General features: G+C 37.8%; 2 protein-coding genes across 15 annotated transcripts in view; one reads left to right on the forward strand and one right to left on the reverse strand.

Annotated features, from left to right (window-relative positions):
* The window catches only part of shep (alan shepard), a 202,947-nt gene extending 179,769 nt beyond the window's left edge, over positions 1–23,178 (forward strand). For 9 of the 14 annotated variants that reach the window (XM_069503403.1, XM_069503408.1, XM_069503410.1 and 6 more), the window contains 8 exons: positions 11,934–12,214; positions 12,305–12,363; positions 13,031–13,155; positions 14,734–14,928; positions 15,438–15,584; positions 15,883–16,140; positions 17,563–17,601; positions 18,141–23,178. In XM_069503403.1, coding sequence (XP_069359504.1) covers positions 11,934–12,214; positions 12,305–12,363; positions 13,031–13,155; positions 14,734–14,928; positions 15,438–15,584; positions 15,883–16,140; positions 17,563–17,601; positions 18,141–18,275 — 1,239 coding nt within the window. In that variant the 3' untranslated portion in view covers positions 18,276–23,178. The remainder of the gene's footprint in view (positions 1–11,933; positions 12,215–12,304; positions 12,364–13,030; positions 13,156–14,733; positions 14,929–15,437; positions 15,585–15,882; positions 16,141–17,562; positions 17,602–18,140) is intronic. The other 5 variants (XM_034976388.2, XM_069503404.1, XM_069503406.1 and 2 more) reach the window with 4 other exon arrangements.
* The window catches only part of LOC117989086 (ribosome biogenesis protein WDR12 homolog), a 32,037-nt gene that overhangs the window by 1,183 nt on the left and 6,900 nt on the right, over positions 1–23,954 (reverse strand). The gene's annotated exons all lie outside the window — the stretch shown is intronic.

Below are 23,954 nucleotides of genomic sequence, written 5' to 3' on the forward strand. Positions count from 1 at the left end.
TTTTCGGGTCGGCGTACTAAGCTCGGTGTTATAACCTAATAATATATTGCGGTATCAGAAAAAGTTGTACCTATATACCTTATATTGTATAGGTGAAGCCTTATATTGCACTATGTGCACTAGTTCCGAATTTTGTCGGCTTAGGAAAACGACATCCGGATCTTGTGCGCAACCCTTCTAGGTACTAATACTACGGCTATTTTAGATCGAGAATTCTCGGATTCGGATCGGATGCACCGCGTCAAGAGCCTTGAGTAAGTATATTAAACTGATTCAAGTGTAGATATTCTAGCACAACGATAAAAAATGCAAAGTAGTTAGTAGGACGTTGTAGGTAGCGTTATACATACCAAGTTTCTTCTAATCAATTCCAATCAAAGGCTGTACACGTCGTTCTTTGAAACAATAATTCCTTTTTCAACAAGTATCGCTGCCCGATTACTTAACCTAGTTTTTGTAAGTGAACCGGTAACGGCTCAGTTGGAAGGGCCACATCGGAAATAGAAATGAAGCTAAACGCTAAAGGTTGGCGTACATTGGCCGATAGGATATGGGCCAACATTTTTTCTAGGCAATAGTTTATTTACCGTCCATTCATAAATCTTTTCACAGACCACAGCTTTCTTTAAATGGTGATTTTCGGCATCGACTTGTTAGGAAAATTTGTTCCTTCCTATAGTAGGCACCTAAAAAGGCTTCGGCTAGCCGTGCTAGTTACCACCTTACCGGCCAAAAACTGCCATACCCCTTGCAGGTTAGCTCGCTTCCATTTTAGACTGCATCATCACTTACCACCAGGTGAGATGAGATGAGATCAATGATAAATGTGATGATGAGAGCAGTCAAGGGCTAACTTGTATCTGGAAAAAAGTCAAATATTTTTTTCAAAATAAGTACATAATAAATTACACTTTTTGATGGTCGGTTGTTGGATTTGGATCAAAACAAATATTCAACTACATATTTCTGAACGATAAGGAGTCTGATTGGGACGGACAGTGTAGTCGCTAAAGACCTATCTTTGACCAGTTGATTAATGGCTGCTATACGTCAAATGTCACAACGTGCAGCATATTCGATTCATCGCGCCCTCTTCCAAGCGTGGCAGCCAATGGAGGGTAGGTACGTCTTTGGTGAAAGGAATTGGTGTTTTTTTGTAGTAAAATACGATATGGGTACCTACCATGAACGCATATTATCTATTAAGACTATGATAGTGTTAGGTTAGACACATACACAGACTGCTAAATGATAATCCTTCCTTTTGGATTTGTCGAAGTCAGGTTAAAAGAATTTAAGAGGAATATTACGTGCTTACGAATCAACGTAGTACGTAACTAATAATGCATCATTTGTTTCCCCGCCATGCCACACATTTAACCCTCAAGCCTCAACATTTACAAAAATAACAATAATAGACTGCTAAAATCATAACCCTTCCTTTTTGATTTGTCGTAGTTGGGTAAAACGAATTTAAGAGGAATATTACGTGCTTACGAATCAACGTAGTACCTAACTAATAATGCATTAGCTGTTCACATCACATCCAAGCAAGGAACCAATCATTTATTTCCCCGCCATTCGCCGGAATTGTCTCGCGCCCACGGCCCACACACTTAACCCTCCTCAGCTCATTTTCACGCACGCCGTATCCACAAAGAATATGCTGATATATTTAAATTAATACGACACGCTCTCCAAATTTTTCTGAATGAAATTACCTTTATTCCCGGGACCGTTTTAAGGATCCACTTTTTATATTAAATGTTACGCAAAAGTATATAGTAATTTCATATTACTTTGAAATCTTTCACAAAACGGGGATAGCCTAATGGTTAAGACGTCGATCTCATAGTCGGGGATCCAGGGTTCGATCCCGGGCACGCACCTCTAACTTTTCAGAATTATTTGTGCGTTCGTTGTAGCAACGTTGTTGTAGCTATTAAATATCGTCGTGATCAAACTTGTATGGCTAAGAATTACAAAACCATATTGTTATTATAATTAATAAGATCCTTCAGAAAACATTTCAGACGTATTATCTTATCGCGTGCAAAAGATGTTATTTTCGGCTTTATTATAAGTACATATTAATTTTATCTTCGCGTTACGGAGTTATCGTAAAACTATTTTTCGACCAGGAAATTATCCCGTAACAAGCTCTCATACGTTTATCGACTTGAGTGAAGATAATAGTTTATTTTAGTACACTGAGGGAAGCGAGCGCGTCCCATATGTGCGACCCTCCAACCGCGGGTGAAAGTATAAATAAATAAGGCTTGCTGATATCTGTCATCCAAAGAATTAGATTTATTTCCGCCATAGCGGAAGGTGAAGGACCCTGTCCCCCTCGAGAGCGACAACTCACGAAACATTCTTCGCTTAATGTTTTGTGGGAGAATTTTACACTAAATTTAATGTGACTGTTTTACAGTGACGCACAATTTGCTAACTTGTTACTTTTTAGTGAAAGCGACACCTGTTTAAAAATAAAATCATGTAGCTAATAATAATTCATATTTTTACTAATATTATAAATGCGAAAGTGTGTATGTCTGTCCGTCTGTTAGCTTTTCACGGTTCATCCGATTTTGATGGAATTTGGTACAGAGACAGCTTGCAACCCAGATATGGATATAAGCTACTTTTTATCTCAGAAAATCAAAGAGTTCCCACGGGAGTTTTCAAAACCAAATCTTACGCGGACAAAATTACAGGTAAGTATAATCTAGTAAAAAAACTTTTTATTTATTTAGGAAAAACAAAGCTTCTCGCAACTTTAACGAATCTGAACGATGATCCTACAGGAGTTTATACAACTAACTCTCCAAACTAAGATTCGTAGAACTAACATGATATAAGAAAATATACTCCCTTAAACATACTCATATCTCATGAATACATAGCATGACAAGAAAACAAAGAATAAAATCCGATAGGCGAAAATAGTTTATGGTGGTGTGAGCGACCTTGTGAAATAGCAGGGAAAAGAAAAGTAGAATCAGAAAAAATTGTTAAGGTTGAGAAATGTATGTACGTATTCCTAATATGTGCATTAGTTGGGTTTACGATAAAAAATTATACGTGAAATATTTGTGTTTTACGTTTTACTTTAACAGTTTCAATTTTCAAATGATATTGATAAAATATACTTACCACAGCAATAGTTTTAAATTATTCATACTATCCGAAGTACGTAAAGTCTCAAGTAACACCTCTATTGTGTTGCTAATTTAGAAACATGGAATTGGTAATTTGTCTTTAAGCATGTTATAAATTCTGAACATGTATTAAATTATTATTTTAAGTTTATTTCGTAAAATGAAATATTTTCTTTCCGATTTCATAAATTCTAAATCTAAAATTAATTTCATGTCAGGATAACTATAGTACGCGACAGGTCGAGCTGGCAATTGGGGTATGAGGCGGAGGGACGCCCCGCACACCCGCACGTCACCAGCGCTGGCCCGGACCGGGTTAGCGCGGGGGCTGTGCGTGTGTGCGGGGCGTTCCCAACCCGATTGCTAACTCGATCTGTTGCGCATTATAGGATAACTAGTATCTCATAAATGCTACGTCTGTGACTCTACCACCGGTTCTATAAGAAGAGACGGCAAGAAATTCAGCAGTTGCTCCTTTGAATTCGGCATATTATACTCTTTTTATAAATAGACATTATACAAAATATTGAACGTTTTTTAGTGGCATTCGTCCTCCTAGCCTATTATAATATTCCCTTAAGAAAATGTCGGATACATGAAAAGGCAACAGTATCCTCAAAACTTGTTCAATATTGTGGATCGCGGGTCGGGTCAAATCGCACTAAAAAAGGGTTTTTGTACGAAGGGCAAGTGTTTTTTGTTAAATTATGATAATGGCAGAGTGACGTAGGCTCTACCAGCTGTCGACATTTAAATTCGGGAGATTACCGATGTATGATTTTTTGGAAGGCTTTCATTTTACACGTATATGTGTGTTCAAAATAGAAAGATCTTAACTTTTAAAGAATAAAGAAAAGCACACTAAGTACATATTTTTATTCTTAAATCGATTTATTTTTAGCCATTACAACGTCACAATATCATACAGAAAACTATACCCACTCTCGTATCCATCATAATTACTTAAGCTTATTATAAAAAAGTGGGTCTGAAAATGAAAATGGGATAGGAAAAAATACGAGGCTTAACTCCCGAGGTAGTCAACACTGAATAGATTTACCGATACGGAGATTGAATGGACGATAAAACAAATGGAGCGCTCAATTTAAATAGATTGAATGGGATTTTTGTTTCATTTCATCAGGCTTCTCTTAAATCGTAGACAAAGTCTCATATTATTCGTAAATTTCATGCATCTCGTTGAAGGGCAGCAGCTGGTTCGCTCCGATTCTGTTCTCCTAATTAAATTGGAACGAAATGGTCATTTTGAGCGCACATACGGATGGGTTTTATGCATCGCGGTTTGCGTGACGGACGTGTGAGGTTGTCCTTATTTGACGTTACATCTTGGATTGTCCCGTTACTATAGGTTATGTTTCGCCATAATTCTTTGCTAAAGAAGCCCTAATAGTTACCGAATATACTCTACAGCAAAAAGTTATTTAAAGCACACCCATAGAGCGTTAAAAGGTGGTCCCAACATCGATGAGCACAACATAAAATTATGACTGTCATATTTTTGTAGTGTTGTTTATCCCGTGTAATCAGGGAAGCGTGTAATTTCCTTTGGTAAGTGCTTATTCCTTGCAAAACCTTATATTTCTATGATATTATAGCTACCTTACCTTATATTCTATTCTACCTTATATTCTATACCTTATATTCTATTTTTTTATTGTAGCCAATACTGAAAAGATTGTATTTTGTATCGTTTAAATAATAAATAAATTTATTTCCGCTAATATTATTGCTCTATGTTTCTGATTCGAAGCATACGGCGTGGAATGCCCTTCCGGGTCCGTAGTTCCTGCCACGTATAACCTAAATACCTTCAAGGAAGAGTGAGAAAGCATCTTCTAGGCAAGCACATTTCAACCTAGACCTCATCATGACCTTTTATTAGGATTTAGGATTGATTGTCGTCAAGCGCAAGCCATCTTGCAATATAAAAAAAACTTGAAAAGAAATCTTGTAAGAAAAATATATTTGGTCACACTAGTGACGGCCATGTGACGTTGTCCGTAGCACGCACGCGCTGCGCTATCGAGCCGGGACCAACTGTTGAGTGCCATTCGCCCCCTCTACTCCCCCACCCACCCATGTACGTGACGTCATCGCATCTTTAACGTGTGTGCGACCGCACGACGTCATCACCACAGCTGTCGATGTGTGCACAATGAATGTGCATGATTGGAACGAGGATAAGGCTTATCCATGGGAAGTCATCGTTGGATGTTCAACTCATTATTACAAAAATAAATAACATTTACATGACATGATATCGGACGGCCGGGCCGTGTGATGTAATGATTACCTACATTAAATAATGTTATCCAAAAGTACAATAATACAAAAAAGTATATTTTATACCGTTCATAACAGGTGGTAGAATGAAAAAGAAATATAAAATCCTCTAAACAAAGTCACTTAGATAGTAAACTACACTTCATTTGCCGGCACTCTCTCTGTGCAAACTGCGATAATGTCCTTGTAATGCGGCAAGGGTCCTCTACTAACCCTCGTGTAGCTGAAAGCCCTAGCTATCCTGTCGCCCTGTACTCAACAATAAACTACGTTTGTGACGACTCTCAAATTTTCACTTGTTTGCAAAGGCGTGTCAACAAGTAGACAGTAACTTAAAACGGCGAAAAAGCCTTGACGAGATTGTCTTTAGACTAAAAAGGCTTACTTAACATCGCACTTTGAAAATAAAAATGGCACTACGCTCATCAGCTGTATTTTTGCGGGCAAAACAAGTCCTTTGTAAAGATCACCGTCTAGATTTGACTTCTATGATATATAACGTCACTAGTATTACTTTATACTTTGTCGTTTTAATAACGGAACGTTTTCAATGGCACTATTGAAAATCGGCATTTTTTTTTGGTAAAGAATATTTGCCATATTAAATGACTAATATTCCAATATTCCCCTTTCCTCTCCAATTAAGCGTCAGAGGTGTGCTAGGAGTAGGTACGACAATAGTGCAACGGGCGGGATTTGAACCGTCGACCTTTGGGTTTTCAGTTCACTCCTATACCGGTTGAGCTATTGAGGCTCAAATTTTGGATAGCGACACTATTGTTTTTAATATGCAATGTGTTAATAATTCTTCCAATCCATCCAATCACCCATACAAATTCTGCTAGAAGCAGGTGGATATATTCATATGAGTAAGGACCTCAAATATATAATATAATGATAATTGAAACTGTCCGTGTATCCTACCAAACTACCGCGTGTCCTACTACTGACAACGAGCTCACGTACCTATAGGTAAATTTTTAACCCAATGAACAAAGTGACTTGCGCTGTAAATTACTTTTCATTTTGCCAGCATTCTCCCTACATAAACTGCGATAATGTCCTTGTGAAACGCAAGGGTCCTCTACTAACCCTCGTCTAGCTGCAAGCCCTAGCTATCCTGACGCCTGTACTCAACAATACACTACGCTGGCTACAACGACTCTTAAATTTTCACCTGTTTTCAAAGGCGTGTCAACAAGTCGCGAGTTACTTGAAACACCGAAAAGGCCCGTTCAGGAAATTTTATCTCTGGTTAAGTGAAGTTGTGTGATGTTACCTGCAATATCATTATCTTTATCTTTAGTATATCTAAATACGCTTGTTAATGTTAATAGGAAATGTTTTAACTGGTTGATAAGACTATGGAATCAATATGAGTTAAATGACTTAATGATATCAGTACTTAAGGTAGCAAATCGACGCAATGGTTTTAACTTTTAGTTGTTTACTTATTCAGCCTTAACATGCAACCCATAACAACTCCAAAATTTAATTCTTATGAAAAAACTCTTGATCCTTCAGAAAGATATTCAAATAGGTAGATACTTAATTTCCATTCTTATAGCAGAAAGCTCTATTCAATTATAGCTTTTGTACGGACTACGGACATGAATTTGAATTTAAATGAAAACTTCATACGAATTTTAATACTAGTAAAGATTTTAAGTTTTCTATAGGTTTAAAGTATTTCTTTTCATTATCTGTGAAACTTATACTTTAATAAATTTTATTATTATTGCTTCCTCAAAAAATAAACTCGTTTCATTAGCCTTTATCTAACAACCGTTCTGCGGTTTAATACGTTATTTTTATTATTTCTTATGGTTGGTTTCAACAACGTACGATAGGAGGCAATAATGGGTAAGCTTGTATTAGCAAAGTTTTTAGCAGACGTTTTATTTTCAAATCAGGTAAGATTGCCTACCCGTAAATGAATTCCAAAAGTTAAAAAGCGAAAATTTTCCTCAAATACCTATTTCTTGAAAACTTGTCCTCATAAGCCGAGGCGAAATAAATTAAAGAATATTTCTGAGAAGCTCCGCGTACCTACCTACCAATATTCTTTGAATGTGCCCTGTCAAAAGTTTGCGACGCATTTACGAAGTAATGATTGGTTCTCATCAGGCATGTCAATCCCTCCCTCCGGTTCACCAAAAACCTGTCGAGTCGAAGGTACGAAATGGCATCACATCTAAATATATAAAAGGAAAAGGTGATTAACTGACTAATCTATCAACGCACAGCACAAACTACTGGACGGATTGGGCTGAAATTTGGCATGCAGATAGCTATTATGACGTAGCGCGTAGGCATCCGCTAAGAAAGGAATTCATACTTATTCTACATAAAAAAATATCTTCCGTGAAAGAATTGGAAGTTGCATCTTCTCGAAACAGCACAGTACAATTAATTCTAATCAAGATTAATATTATATAACTGAAATTCTGAGACTTTTACTTCCACTTTCCCATAAGATATAACTTTTAAACTCAATTGCGAGAAAGCAGTTTGAGTCAAATAAAACTATTCTATTGTCAAATTGTAACCTAATCTTTAGTAAAAGTTCTAGTAAGAAAACTAACTCAGAAGTTAACCAAAGTGTCGTGGGTGTACAATGTACATGATTCACGTAAAAACTGGTCAGGAATTCCAAGTAGTTCACAAACTTAAATTGACTAAATTGTGCAGGTGAGTGACATAATGCCGTTCCACAGCTCGTACCTACTACATTAAGTATTTACCACGTTAAGTATTTTTTGTCCATAGGTATCTAGTACTAAAAAAAAAGAAAACCTACACCCATTTATAAACATGACATTTTTGCGAAATACCATTGTACATATGTTTAAGATCGCAGGTTTAAAATTTAATAAAAATAGACATCAAAGATGATGTGATCAATGATCATACATGCTTGCAATATTCACGACAAACGTACTGAATATAGGTACATGCGACAATGCGTAAGTTCAAAGTAGTCGTAGCTATTGCGAATTTGCTTACACGCGCTACCTTACGCCTCGTTGTATAGGCGACACCACATCTTATAAACATATCTTTGCGAAATAACATCGTATGTTTAAAATTTAATAAAAGTAGACATCAAAGACACATTGATGTGATCATTCGCTCTCGCAATATTCACAACAAACGTACTGAATATAGGTACAAGTGACAATGCGTAAGTTCAAAGTAGGTACTCGTCGCTATTGCGAATTTGCTTACACGCGCTATCTCACGCCTCGTTGTACAGGCGACACCACATTTTATGGATTTAATATGTTAACTTAATGCAAATAACTACAACACGTAGATTTGTAGTCCTCTTTAGACACTAATGGTGCGCATAAATTTCCTTTCACAATACGTTTCGCAGTTATCCCTTTTAGCGATCGATGCTGACTCCTAAGCTTGAATATATAAGATCCTTAAATGCTATTTTCTTTCTTTAAATGTAGGTACACTAAATATGTTTGAATTCAATTTGAAAAGTTCTTTCTTTTATAAAGTCCTTTGATCAAAGGTAGTTTGTTGGTCCTAGGATTCTACTGAGCTCTGAATTGTGTTGTACTACTACCAAAAAAAACGCTGCGCTGAGGACGCTCGGTGTTTTATATAAATTAACTATATATTTCATTTGGTTTGTTATTTCTATTTTGCTTGACCTTCCTATAAAGTAGGTACTAAAATGTTTATCTATCGTATTGAGGTTTTGAAAAATATTTAATTTGAAAAAAAAACCGGCCAAGTGCGCGTCAGATTCGCACATCAAGGGTTCCGTAGTACAATCGTATTTTTTCGTCATTTTGCACGATAAATCAAAAAGTATCATGCATAAAAATCTGTTTTTGAATGTATAGGTAAAGCCCTTTCATATGATACCCCACTTGGTATATTTTATCTTACTTTGAAAGTTGAAAATACTAATTATTTGTTCATGAATGCAATTTAATTATTTTTTGTGATGTAACCACAAATTCACGGCGTTCAGATTTTTCCTTTTAAGTGTGCTATAAGACCTACCTACCTGTCAAATTTCATAATTCTAGGTTAACGGGAAGTACCCTGTAGGTTTGTTGACAGACACGACAGACAGACAGACAACGAAGTAATCCTATAAGGGTTTCTTTTTTCTTTTGAAGCACGAAACTCCAAAAATATCTAGTTTGAGTTAAAAATACGGCCATGTCACATTTTCCGGCCTAAAACTCTTTCTCTGTTATTTGAAGGATTAGGACAAATCTTCCGACACCTTCATCACTCAATCCGTCAAGCCGAAATCCGAAAATTAGCGAGTATTTGACTATGATATTGTTCCAAAATAATTTTCAGATTTGCCATTATGACAAAATATTGTGTAAAAACCAAGCGAACAAAATTTTTCATGGTTTTGGAACCAAATAAATCAGCGTCACCTCTTAGATACTAATGAATGACTCGTTTGAAATCCAGACGTTGCATAATGCATTGGTGCTAAATAAACATTTTAGGACCAATGAGTCGGTGCCATTTTGCTTGTTCAATGGCCCTGTCCTTACGAAGTAATATATAAGTCAATGGTAAAAACACACTTGTTAAGGCCATTGATGAATTCCTTAATAACAAAGTTGTGTAGAAGAAACCGGCTAAGCTTTAATTTGCCCACTAGATGGTGTAGTGTTTTGCTACATATTGTAATTTTTTATGATTTGATAAGAGAAACAGAAACTGTTAACTTTCTTGTCGGCTCTTTTCAGCAATATCTTCATTCCGAACCGATGGAGTCACAGCGTAGCATATAACTATAATATTATGTCTGTCACTAGTTGACCTACCTACATGAAATACCCAAATTTTCTGTTTTTAAAGAATTCAATTTATCTTTAAATTTCCATAGTATGAATTTAACTACGCAAGTACATCTTTGTCTTCTACTACACGTTAGTACTATTATATATTCTGTGCTTCTACATTCTTTGTGGCAATCAAGAACGTGGCTTCTTGATTTCCACAGTACTTCCTGCATTGCGGATAGAATGTCGACTAGCTAAGCCTGTGTAACTGTTTGCCCGTAAACGTGTGTTGCACCCACGTGCAATCCATACTGTAAACCGTTGGCACAGTGTAAAGAGAGACACAGTAGTCCGACGCGTTTGATCTCGTCACCTCGTGGTAAGTGACGTCCACGACGCGGACCGACCCGTCAACATAGACCCCTAGGCCGTAACTACTTTAGGTCAATTCGGTTCGCTCCTTTGTCCTGCACTAAATCTCTCCGTCATCTCCACGGACGAGATAATCGCAACGAGTCCGTCCTAATTCGTACTATCAACGGATAATCTCCAACGATAATTCCGCCAGTCGTCGCAACTCGCAACGAAACGCCACGAGACCGCAACGGATCGCCGCGTGACATGACCGCAACGCCTCATTGTACCTCTCAACTGTGACGTAACGTGGCGGTATCGCCGCGAGACTCGATGGTATCGTCGCGAGACTCAGTGGTATTGCCGCGAGATGCGACGAGTCCGTGACGTTATACTTGTATTGCCTTGTAGAGATTTCTCCTTAGAGGTTATATCGAATTTTGTCACACGGCGAGACTATCGCAGCAATTCTCGTCCTTGGAGATACCGCACGATGGTTCTGTCTAGAGTCTTGACGGTTTCGTCGAACCTCTGTATGTATTATCCTTTCTCTGTGCCGCTGGTGTCGCCCGGCTTGCCCGTATCGTACGGCGTGCGAGTCGATTAAGGACGCGTGCTCGGAATCGGCATGCGTTCATTACCCGTCCCTATTCATTACCTGCCAGCTAAATAACTAATGACATGATCCTTTGCACGTCTCTACCATGGCAGTTACTATTTTTCAATACCTAGTAACATTTGTTGTTGATTTATTAAACTCGTGTGTGAGCATTGGCCTTAATATAAAAAACTTAAGTCTTTTAAGTCTTACAGATTTTTTAGGCAATATTAATTTATTATTATTAATTAAATAGGTACTTGTTTAATTATTTATTTTGTGAGGAGATCGTCTTTGTGTTATACGTTATTTATCAGCAAGAACCACTAACTCTGGCTAAGTGTAATAATGATGAAACCCGTACGCATTCATCATCATCATTGGCAACCGATAGATGTACATTGCGGAACATAGGTATCTTGTAAAAACTTCCACACACCAGTCTTACTCCGCCAGAATCCTGCAAGGTGTTTGATGTCAACCTGGGAGCCTACCAACGCTGCGCTTTCCGGTGCGAGGTCGCCATTCTAACACCTTGGGACCCCAACGTCTATATCGGTTTTTCGAACTATGTATTAGGCCCATTGCCACTTCAGCTTCGCAACTCGTTAAGCTATGTCGGTTACTCAGGTTCTTCTACAGATTTGATCACACAGAGAACGTACCTACGCATTAATTATTATTACTAAGTAATATATTGACATTGATCCTAGCGAACACGTGACGTATAGCGTAATGTAGGCCTTAATTTTACAGTACACTGGTGCGACCATGGGCGGCGGTTGCGGCGCGACCGGGACGCGGGTGCCTACCGCCGCGTCGCCGGCGAACACGGCCTCTAGCTCTTCCTCCAACTCTGCAGGCGGCACCCGGTCCACCAGCCTGAGCACCGCGCCGCCCCCGCCCGCGTCGTCGGCTTCCACCACGGGCGCGTCCGGCGAACAGCTCAGTCGCACCAATCTATACATACGTGGCCTCAGCCAGAACACCACCGATAAGGACCTCGTTCAAATGTGCCAGATGTAAGTTTTATCTATAGCACATTATACACTTACCTATAATGTTTTCTGTTATTTTTGGAGTGACCGATTCTAACATTTTTTCTTTTTCAGGTATGGCAACATTATTTCAACAAAAGCAATATTGGATAAAAATACAAATAAATGTAAAGGTAATCCACATTCATTCGCTCTTATTATCTACACTAGGTACCATAGATTTCTTCCAAAATCTCCAACATACCTACCTACTTCTACAAATATTTTTACTGTGCCTAGATATTCACGTATGTATCTAAATATTACGTTATCTATTTATTTACTGAGATGTATTTATCATTGAGGAAAATATTTGTAACTGAATTTATATTAATATTTTCTAGAATACCATATACCTTCATTAAACTAATTCATCTATGGTGAGACTTTTTCCAATATATGCACGAACACTAGTTTCGAATTAAATATGATTTACAACCACTTCATATTTAAAATACTTATGTACCGTACCATACGTATTGATTTTCTTAGTTTATCATTGTTCAATATCACCATTATTGCACTACGGCACGGAAGAATTTCAACTATTATATTTTTTGGAAAAGAACGCACGTAATATCTTTCACAACGTTATTCTTTTCTCACCTATCATTGCTATTTTGTAAGCTAAATCATTAGCGAAACATATCGAATTTGTCTTCTGTTAGTTGTTTTTACATTGAGATTTTTAGACCTTTGTATTAAGCATGAATCATTGATTTTGTAAGCCAATTTAAGTTTCTCTCTAGTTCGCCCCTTGACCCCCATTACTATACACCTGTTTTGTTTTTGTATCCACAGGTTACGGTTTTGTAGATTTCGAAACAATCGCGTCAGCGGAGGCTGCTGTTAAAGGATTACAAGCCAAAGGTGTTCAGGCCCAGATGGCTAAAGTGGGTATCTGGTTCCTGCGTAGACTGAACCGTGTACGTTGTGCATGCAAGTAATACTATTATGACTAACCGCCTGCTCCCTATCCGCTCATCCAATATCACTGTTAAGATCGACGGTAATTGGCCCATTATATCATGTATTGAAATCAGTAACAAGATTACTTCCTCTATCCTGTTATTACTCCTCATTTAAATTCTTTTCGAGTGCAATAACTGACTGCATCTATTTAGTGTATCGACCTAACTACATAATAATATATTTAGTGACTCGTTTATATATGTATACCGATTTGATGTAAAATTTCCAAGTATTTAGTTGAATTAGCTGAATCTAAACTACTTCTTAAAGAAAAATATTAATCTGTAGAAGCTAATCCAACATCAATTATAAAGTTATCGTTTTGTGCCGGATTAGAGTGACCCAAAGACCCGTCCCGGTCCAGTCCTATAATCCGCCTACCCTTACTTATAGCTTTAGTATTTACCCCATTTACCAAAGAAATGCTATAATATCTAACTGAGCATTATAAAGTAAAGTCGTGTTCTCTAATTACTGTAAATGTTTTGCTAGATTTGAATTACCTATGCATACAGTAGCGTCAGCATCCTGTTCCACATTTGGAATCCAATATTTAGAGACCGTGTAAGTCACATATTGACGATAGATGTTTGGATCCTTTTATTAGCTTAACGTAGGTCCAGAGTTCAGATCATTGACATTATATGGGCGATTAATCAGACGAGGAAGTTGGTATTTAAAAAGTATGTAATCATTAATTTGTCAGTTTAATTTGGGGAGCATCACAAGGTAGTTTGGTATCTGCCTAAACTCAAACAGAATGTGTGACACTAGCGTTGTAAGTATTTACGATCCCTATCAATGGTACGCCAACTCAGTGCAAATAACGCTTACTTACTTCAAACATTGTTTCATCCTATTAATTCTATACTATTATCGTTTGCTTCAGCGTTATAACAATGTATTTCGCTACTGGGCTCTGGGTATTTCTATGCTTTCAATATTAAATTAGTGTGTATGCGACTTTAACAAGCTTCATAAACTCTTATGCTGATGTATATGCCCATGTCGTTGATAACACCTACATAATAATAATATTATAGCATATTAGATTCAATCCGCTGATTTACGTCACAGCTGGCTTCAGTGTCTAGATAATCTACGCTAGCTTCAAGCTAATATCAGTTCACTCTGAATTAACCTTGGGTTTCTTGAGAAATACTAATAGAATAATTGATGCAGTAGTGTTTTCAATTAAACATTTCAATCTAATTTCAAGATAAAATACTTTGGTTTTCAAAATTGTTTGTTGTTCATATATGTTTTTATTACTACATATCTATCAAAGAATTACAAAGACATTGAAAATTCATGATTTATCCTAGTCTCAAAGATTTCTTAAAAATCGCTGTCTTAATGAAAATGAAATACTGATAATGAAATGATAAATGAAATATTCTTATTAAATATAATTTTTTGAGTACAAAGTTTCTGTACAGAGAGAAAAGAGAAAATTTTCAAGATAAAATATTATACTGATGCATAAATAGTTACATCTGGAAAGTAAGCTTGAACAGTTTGTTGGTTTGCAGCAACAGGAACAAGACCCGACTAACCTGTACATGGCCAACTTACCACCGCACTTCAAGGAGAACGACGTGGACCAATTGTTGGCCAAGTTCGGCCAGGTCGTGTCTACGAGGATCCTGCGAGATACCCATGGACACAGCAAAGGAGTTGGCTTCGCGAGAATGGAGTCTAGAGAGAAATGCGAGCAGATTATCCAGGTACGGGTACCATTGTCTATAAGAATATCTACCTACCTACTTTGCCTATAATTATGTTCTGAATACTTGAGAGTATATATTCGTTCAAGTATTCAGAACATATAGGCAAAGTTATAACTTCTTCGGCTTCACATCGTTGCATAGAAGTTACCTACTTAATTGTAAAGCTACTTTCTGTAAGTTCTGTAAGCACACGTATAGTACGCGACAGGTCGAGATTGCCATGGTATGTTTAATACGTGCCTCCATGCTATTGGGAAAAGGCTCAGTGACTCATGCTCGTATTGCGGTGCAGAAGACACGCCAGAGCACGCAATATTTCAGTGTATGGTATTCGAGGACAAAAGAAAAGAAGCCCAGAGACAAGGCGAACCAATAACGCCTATGAATCTTATTCCTCATATGCTTTCAAGCGAATCACAGTTATTATGGATAGAAGAATCAACGACGAATGGGATTTTTTTTGGGAAGTTTTAAATATATAACAAAACTTTCCATTTCGTTTCCAGATGTTCAATGGGAATCCGATACCGGGGGCTAAAGAGCCACTGCTAGTGAAGTTCGCCGACGGAGGCAACAAGAAAAAGGCTCTGTATAATAAGCAGAACGACAACAACGGCCGAGCGTGGCGGGACAACAATGAATCAATCACTCAGGTAAAGGATCACCACCATCCATACTTAATTATATGAATAGATGAAATTTGGTCCACTTTGGTGGATAGCTTGCATCCCGGGACGGCATAGCCTTTTTGACCCGAAAAATCAAAGAGTTCCCACAGGGTTTTTAATGATTCCGCGTGGACAAAGTAGTGCATCATCTATTTCGTACAAAGGTAGCTTGCATCTAGTATACAGATACAGTTTACTTTTATCCCGGAAAATCGACAAGTTTCCTTGAAAAAATATTGGCAATATCCAGTTTCCATAGTTATGAAAACCTATTAATTTCCAGGCCATGAGTGTCACCGGCGTGTACACGTCCGGGGTGGCTGGCGCGGGCGCCGGCGGCGAGTGCGCGGGCGTGTACCGCGGCAGCGGCGTGTACGGCGTGGCGGCCTTCCACCCGCAGCTGCACCACCACCACCACGCCGCGCACCCCGCCGCCTGGCTGGCGCCCTACGCCGCGCTGCTGCCGCCGCACCACGCGCCGCACGCCGCGCACCCCGCACACCCCGCCACGATACCCATCGACACCGTGCCAAGTCAATATGTAAGTCTTTTCGCGTCGTATTCCTCATTGCTGAGTGTCGTGAGTCGTGACCTCATCCCATTAATCATGTTAGTAGGAGTCTCTTTGGGATGTTAATACGGTGGGTTCCCAGATCTTTCACCACACAAGTAGAGAACGAGATTTTGACTTCTTAGTTTTTACAATTATTATCAGACGCTAGTGATCGTTCACCCCACACACCCCGCCACGAGATATACTTAATTACCATTATTATCGACACCGTGCCAAGTCAATGTGTAAGTCGCATTATTCACCTATCACATTAGTTTTTTTGGGATAATAATGCAGAGGGGTCCCAGATCCCTCCGCACCCGACTAGAGTACGAGGACAAAATTCGACTCTTAGTTTGTACAGTTATTATCAGATGTTAGTCATTCCTTACCCCACACACTTCGCCACTGTACCCATGGACACCGTGCCAAGTCAATATGTAAGTTGAATTTCATTTTCTTTTTGCCCTCCGACGCGCGGAACGAAAATACCAAATTAGGACCTCCAAAGTCGGTTACCCAGTTACCAACTGAGGTCAACGTTGGTTAACAATCGCAAAATGGCATGCGATGTCACAATAGCTAGCCCACGCGTCACTCACGAAGCCACACATCATATATTACCTGCTATTAACTTCTTGATACATATAACCAAACCTAACCTTTCCACAAGTGAAAAAGTTTTCAAACAAAATTCGAAATCCCCAAAGAAGAGCGGAAGACGTCACCAGCACGCATCTCAATTTTTTCACTAACAAATGCGGTTCATAGAGTTCAATCCGCTTAAGGGAAGAAAAAGGGATTTACAAACAACCCCTTGAATCATAGATCTGTCTATTCCAAAAAAAATCAACGAGTAGATATCCGAAGCCGCAAAATCTCAATAAAATCTCGATCTTATAAAACAAATGTTTTATTCTTTAGAAACTTGCGTATATCCCATGGCCGACTGAGTAAATGGCGTTGCTCACGTTGCGCACGTTTACCAAAACAATTGAGGGGATATCTGTGTAGGCCAAAGTATATATTCACAACCAGAACATCCTAATCCTCACAGTTTAGGAGGGCAGTACCGACAGTAATGTATGCGTACACGTAAAATTTAACTCTTCACTTGTCATTTTAACTTTTTGTGTCAAATTTCATGTCAAAATTGCGATTGCCTTATTTTAAAGGTAAACCGTACTTTTTGACAGTCGAACCATAGAGTTAAAATGGCGCGTGAGGACTCATTTTTTACGGACTATGTCTAAGAACCTCCTCTAAGGTTGATACCTGAAAGAAGGCCCATTAACAAGTAGTGAGCCAGCGATGAGTTGATATTATGACGACTATGTTGATGATGAGTAACCTCAAATAAGTCAAATCAAAAATACAACTTTAACAACCCGAGGTTTTTCTGTTTTCCAGGTAAACTGGGACAGCTTAAGGCCGGAAAATGAGCTATACGTGAGTGTAAATTAATTGTTAACGCTCGCTCTAAAAATACACTGCTTTTGCGAACGTTTGTCACACTCAACATTTACTGCTCCTAAATTATTTGGAAAATTGAAATCTTTTAATTGTTTTGTATAAACGCAACTCACAGTGAACGTACTGCTTTTTAGGGATAAAAATATTATATTACACACTTATTCTGTGACTAATTTTGTTGTACACAATCTCTAAATCTAGTGCTATCCTTTACCGCAAAGAAAATTATGAAACGGATAGCAATATATTTAGACCTTTCATTTTAATTTAGTTCAGAGATTGTGTACAATAAAATAAGCCACGTAGTGCAGCAAATAAATCTGTCAACATACGCCCAACCCATGTCCTGTATATCCTTTTATGTGAGAACGAGTACATGAAGAGATAAATAATTAATCTATTGAATGGATTATCTCTTAACGCTCACGTTCTCTCTTCTCGTTGGTTCTCACTGTGCTTTAATTGTAAGCTTTATCGTGAGAGAAGTGCATTATCCGTCCCCGTGTTCGTTGCAGTACTTCACGTCGCACCCGTACCAGTACTTCGCGGGGCCCACTCAGCCGATCATCCAGATGCCGATGGAGAGCGAGCACGCATCCACGGCGGCGTCGCCCGACGAGGCCTACCAGCCGTACCCGCCTCCCAAGTAGACCATAAGCCACGCTACAAAAATTCATGCTGTACACGAGCCAAAAATCAAAGCAACTGTGACTTTTACGATGTTAATTTGTTTTAGATTTAATTTGCGGCCGTTTTAGACTTCATCGAAAGCTACGGCCCATGTAGAGCCTTACGTTTAGTTGGCGCCCGTTGCCTCGACTGTTTGTTTTCTCGATGGGCTTGTCTCCGATCCTCTTGGCTTTACGCTGAACGTGTTTGCGTGCGCGTGATTCGCTGTGATGTTTTGATGAGGTCTTTTGACGGTTCGAGGAGAGGATTTGATGTATAGATTATAGCTGCAATTTTAAATGTGTTTTTACATTATAATTTTATTTTTTGTTTATGAAAATTTTAATGTAAGATTTTAGGCGCGGTTTTTAACATGTTGACACGATTATTTAAGATAGTTAGGTATTTATTTTAGCATAGTTTAATTTCAATGAATTTAAAATTTTATTTTTGAAAAGATTTTTATCACAAAATTATTATTTAAATTGCCGACTAAATAATTATATAAAATCGAACAAACGATGTGCAATCTGGATTATTCAAATCGTTGTTAGTATATTGAAGTAGAGAGTATAATATAATTTCTTTGTAACGAAAACATAATTTTCCTGGTTAAGATCGATTAGAGAAGGAAAGCAATATCTTCGCGGTTAGAGTAGAAATGTAGAGGAAATGGTCATATCATGTGGAAACAAATATATGTATATGCCACCAAATTGTAAAGTATGTGAAGGACTTATGTGTTATGATAGGAAAGGTTTATCACAGTTTAGACGTCGTGCAAATAAATCATTATGGCGAAGATTGAAAATCTTTCGTGAAATTTGGTATTTTTAAAATACAAGACTTACCGTTACATTATATGAACGGAACAGACCGCAAATAAAATATTTTAACCTTTCGATAAGATATTTAATAGTTGGAGTAGGTATTTTTGACCACCACGTGGGACTATGGTCGTGATTAATGTATGTAGGTATATGTTCAAAATGTGTTTGGCATGGTGCTTTAGTCGTTTTTATTTGGAAAATGATACTATACATATAACTATACAGTATTATCTACATTATTCATTCATACTGGTGCAGTCTTCCAAGAACCGCAAGTACCTATTTTTAAAGCACTTTATTAATATTGTATCAGTTTAGAATTTCTGTTGGATATCACATCACAATTTTTCATGGACTACTCAGAGCGCAATAAGCTTCACAGCATCACAAACTTATTTCATCCTACCCGTTCTTAAGTATACATCGATAACACTGGTCGCCATCATTTTCACGTTTCTATCAAATTTCATTAAGAAAGCGGCTTAAATTTTTTTGAATACTTGTTAATTTTGAAACACATCATAATCGAAAACGTCGTTGCCAAACCCAACCACAGACTGAATTTATGTATACCGTAAACTTCCAGATAGTTATTTCTTGATCCATGTTTTGAGTCATAACAATGCAAAGCAACCAGAGGAGCGCAATAGTCGCGTCCCGCCGCCCGACGCGTGCACTGCGCGTCGCGCGTTGCGCCCGCGTGCGATGGACGGACGAGGACGCGAGCGACTGCGAGTCGCGAGGGCAACATTAGCAATAAGCAGTTGTAAAGTCTATTTATACATTTTACGAGTCTATACAAATTTTTGTACGTTAAACTCATATTCGAAATACGTGAATAATGATGTGATCCTTTTTTGAGAATCATGTACTAAATCAACCGTAGTTGTTATGTTTAGGCGGTCGGCACATTCCACTAGGAGACATCAAACAAAAATTCCACGATTGATTTCCACATTATAAAATGTAACGGATTCCAAATCCAAAGTATGAACGCCGTTTTGGTGTAAATGAGCACGTTTTGTACCAGCGCGTAGGTTTTGGGTACACTTTATGACTTTATATAAAATTTGATATTTTTATATTAAATATATATAAATTATACATGGATATGTATACATGTATATACATTGTTGATGGGTACGAGTAAAAGCCTACTATATCGCAACTGTTTAATTCTATTTTGGCACGTCGAGAGTTTCATCAGAACCAAAGTATACAAATCATTAAAATCGCGTAAGACGTAGGGAAATATTTATACAATCCAGGGACTGAAGACTAGCTAAATGTTTGATATATTAACTGTATTTTACCTGACGATTAAGCGATAACTTCTTTGTTCAAAACCTGTGAGCCGACTTTATTAATAAATAAATCAATACAGGAACTGAATTAGATGAAGACAGGTTTTGAATGAACGACGTAGACATTGAACGAATTAGTAGATTTATTTTTGTTTCACATAAATCAGGAATAGACTGAGATTTGAATAATCAACTAACAAATAATAAAATAAGTTTTCTGAAATTAAGAAACAACGTAGCTTCTGAAATTAACAATCATAATAGTAAATTTTATTTATTGTAGAGACGAACAGTGTAGGTACCTATTTGCTGTTATTAGTGGTTTCAATGGCAGAATGAAAACAACTTGGCTGACAGTCTACCCGTAGGCCGCAATTACACCAGTATATTTTACTCATATAAGTGGCGTACATAATTACTAATGTAAATGTACTTATAAGAGTGATTATACATTAGCAAATTTATCGTAAGTCAATCATGTAAGCTACTTACGTGAGTAAAACTTACAGGTGTATCCGCAGCCGTAGATTTGCGTTCAGGCTATGGTTTTTGTGTAGATGAACAATACTGCTCTACAGAATAGGCCTCGTTGCAAAGGGTAATGAAAGTGAGATTTTTACTAATGTAACTTTGCACTGAACGTATTTTAACTCCGTAGATCAGTTTTATAATTTCTGATCGAGCCAAATGTTTCGAACTGATAAATACCGCCTTTAAATCTTGAACTTAAAAGACCCATTAAGTGCGATGTATTACCGCTATCGCGTGGTACTTAGGTAAGTTAATCGATTGTCTAGTGTTCGAAGTACACTGTGGCTTCCTATAAAGCAGTCTTCCGATAGATATTTCCGCTGTGCATTTAAATAGTCGACTCGATGTTTAAATTCTTTTGATTTTCTATATTTTCGTTCCTTATTGTGTTTAGTCAGAAAGATGGCTGTTAAAAATTTCCCACCCATTTTGATGTCCAATTTTCAAAGGCTTTATTAATTTCATTCCACAGTGCAGATTGATGTTCCCCAAATATAGTAAGGTAATGCAAATTAGAATCACAGAGTTTAATTGAATCGTAGCGTAGTGGGCTGTGTGGCACGACAGACGAATCGTAGCGTGCTGTGTGGCACGACTGACGAATCGTAGTGTGCTGTGTGGCATGACTAACGAGTCTTAATGTGCTGTGTGGCACGACAGACGAGTCGTAGCGTGCTGTGTGGCACGACTGACGAGTCGTAGTATGCTGTGTGGCACGACAGACGAGTCGTAGCGTGCGCGTGTAGCTGAACAGCTAAACACCGTCAGAAGCAAATGAATTATTTTTCAAATGCTTTCCTTCCATATTGAGCAATAAACTTGATTTGATGGTAGTGCCTTCAGCTTCGTTTAAAGCAATGAACAAAAAACGATACAATATAGCAGTTGCATGTGCTTTACACGATATTTTTACAGGTAAAGAGGACTTACCGTTTTCATGAACGTAGTAGTAATATTAAACTGTGGTTTAAAGTATTTTATATTAACTGAAACGTAATAATGTGGCTGTCTAATCGTTGCATTTTTCACGCATGATGTAAAAATTGAATTGGAAGGTAAAATCTTAGATGTTCCTAGTTACGCACTTCGATATTCTTGACATGTGTGATCAATATACGTTACAATGAGATTATTGAGGATTTGTTATATTGTATAGTGAGAGCTACTCAAACTAAAAGCACAAAAATGCATATTGAGGAACCAATTCCTAAATACCAAAACTGCGATACAATTGAAAAAATCATGTCGATGAATAGAAGTGTTAAGTTAATGTTTTTTTTAAATAAGTCATTTAGGTTAAGAGAATGTTGATACGTTTTGCGACGGGGAAGACAAGCTGACGGAGCGAAGACGACTTGAAGGCTAGCTTTAGAGTTAGGCTTAACTATAGATAGGTTAGAATAGCAAAAAAAATGTTTTGACGCTAAGATAGATAGATTAGAGCCCTAGAATATTCCGGAGGGCGCGGCGCGCGGGCCTGGGCGGCTCTAGGGTAGTTTCCTTTGTTAGTTTATTACATAATTTAATTTGAATGGACTGAGGCCGGGGCGGGGCCGCGCGCCCTCCCGCTGTAGCGTAAGAGAACTAAGAGAATTAGTGAACACATTTCGGGATAAGTTTCAGTTGAAGAGTTTGCTTTCATCTCTTTTGTTACGTAGTTGACTAAGTGTAAAAAAGAAAACTAAATGAAAAAAACAGTCAGTGGGAAGTGTCGATACGAATGTATTTGTCCAATGTGTATTAAGTATAGTGTGGTGTTCTACCCGGCAGACTAGTCTAGATAGTAGAATAGTTTAGATAAAAATTTAGTTAGGTAGCCTAGAATACGAAATGCAAAAAATAAAAACTTCATAAAATGTAAAAAAAAGATGAAATTGTTGGTAAGAAAGAATATTTTTAAGGGACATGTTGCTTCGTTGTGTTATGGTGTGAGATTTGGCATAACTATGATAATAGTGTAAGGGCATTTCTCGCAGAGAAACACATAGAGGAAAGTTATGTATCTATTTTGTTACAAAGTGTTTGCAAGTTTCTATATTGTGCTATGAGCATTTTATGTGACGCGCATTATTTATAGTTATGCTGAATGGAGACTAAAATAATATATAAATAAAAACAAAATGGTACTAAGAAGCATGTTTTATTGTGACGAGTCATGTTCCTTTGCATTGAACATATTTTGTAAGAGCAAATGATTGAAATAAAACAAGCAAAACCAACGCTGTTAAATTATTTAAGAATTCCCCCAACCCCTCTAATACATCAAAAACCATGTAAGTATAGACTGGTGATTTGCTCAAACAAGTGCTAGTCACGTTATCGCCCTGTGCAGTAGTTTGATTTAGTGACTCTGGCAGTCTGTGCCTGTACTGGGCAGGCTTGCCCCGTGATTCGCCAGGACCCAGGAGGATTTACTCAGATTGCATAGATTAAACGATTGTTGCTAGATATGTTACGTCAGTCGTGAGTGATGGAGTAGAGAATTAACCAGTAATTTGTCACGCAAACATCAGATTACTGATTTGAAACTTTATTACTGAAATTGTTTCGGCCTTGATTTCGTACACATTACGGCCGAAACAATTTTATCATAAGACGCGGCTTATAGGTATTTGGACAATACTAATGCACTGAACTGTGCACACTGTCGGACGTAACTTTAAGTGCTCGGACGTCCGAAACATATCTCTCATGTCTGTGTACACCAATCAATCGCGACTAGCTGTCGGCTGAGGCTTACGGACGCGTCGCATAGTTTGTTTCCTTTAAGCACGCTTTATAAACGATCGATTCCCAGTACTTTACTACCTACCACTTTCATAAGATAGGCTGAAGTACCTGTGCAGAAATCTTATTTTTTTGTCTTAATTTGTGCTCAAAATCTTAACGTCATTATGTCGCAATAAGGTTTGTATTTCATTGGAGTATATACTGTGTATACCCCTTCCACGTTACCCCGTTACCATCCTTAGGCGGAGATCTATAGAGCGCAATT

This window comes from Maniola hyperantus, chromosome 15 (assembly GCF_902806685.2).
Source record: "Maniola hyperantus chromosome 15, iAphHyp1.2, whole genome shotgun sequence".
Classification (NCBI taxonomy): Eukaryota; Metazoa; Arthropoda; class Insecta; order Lepidoptera; family Nymphalidae; genus Maniola; species Maniola hyperantus.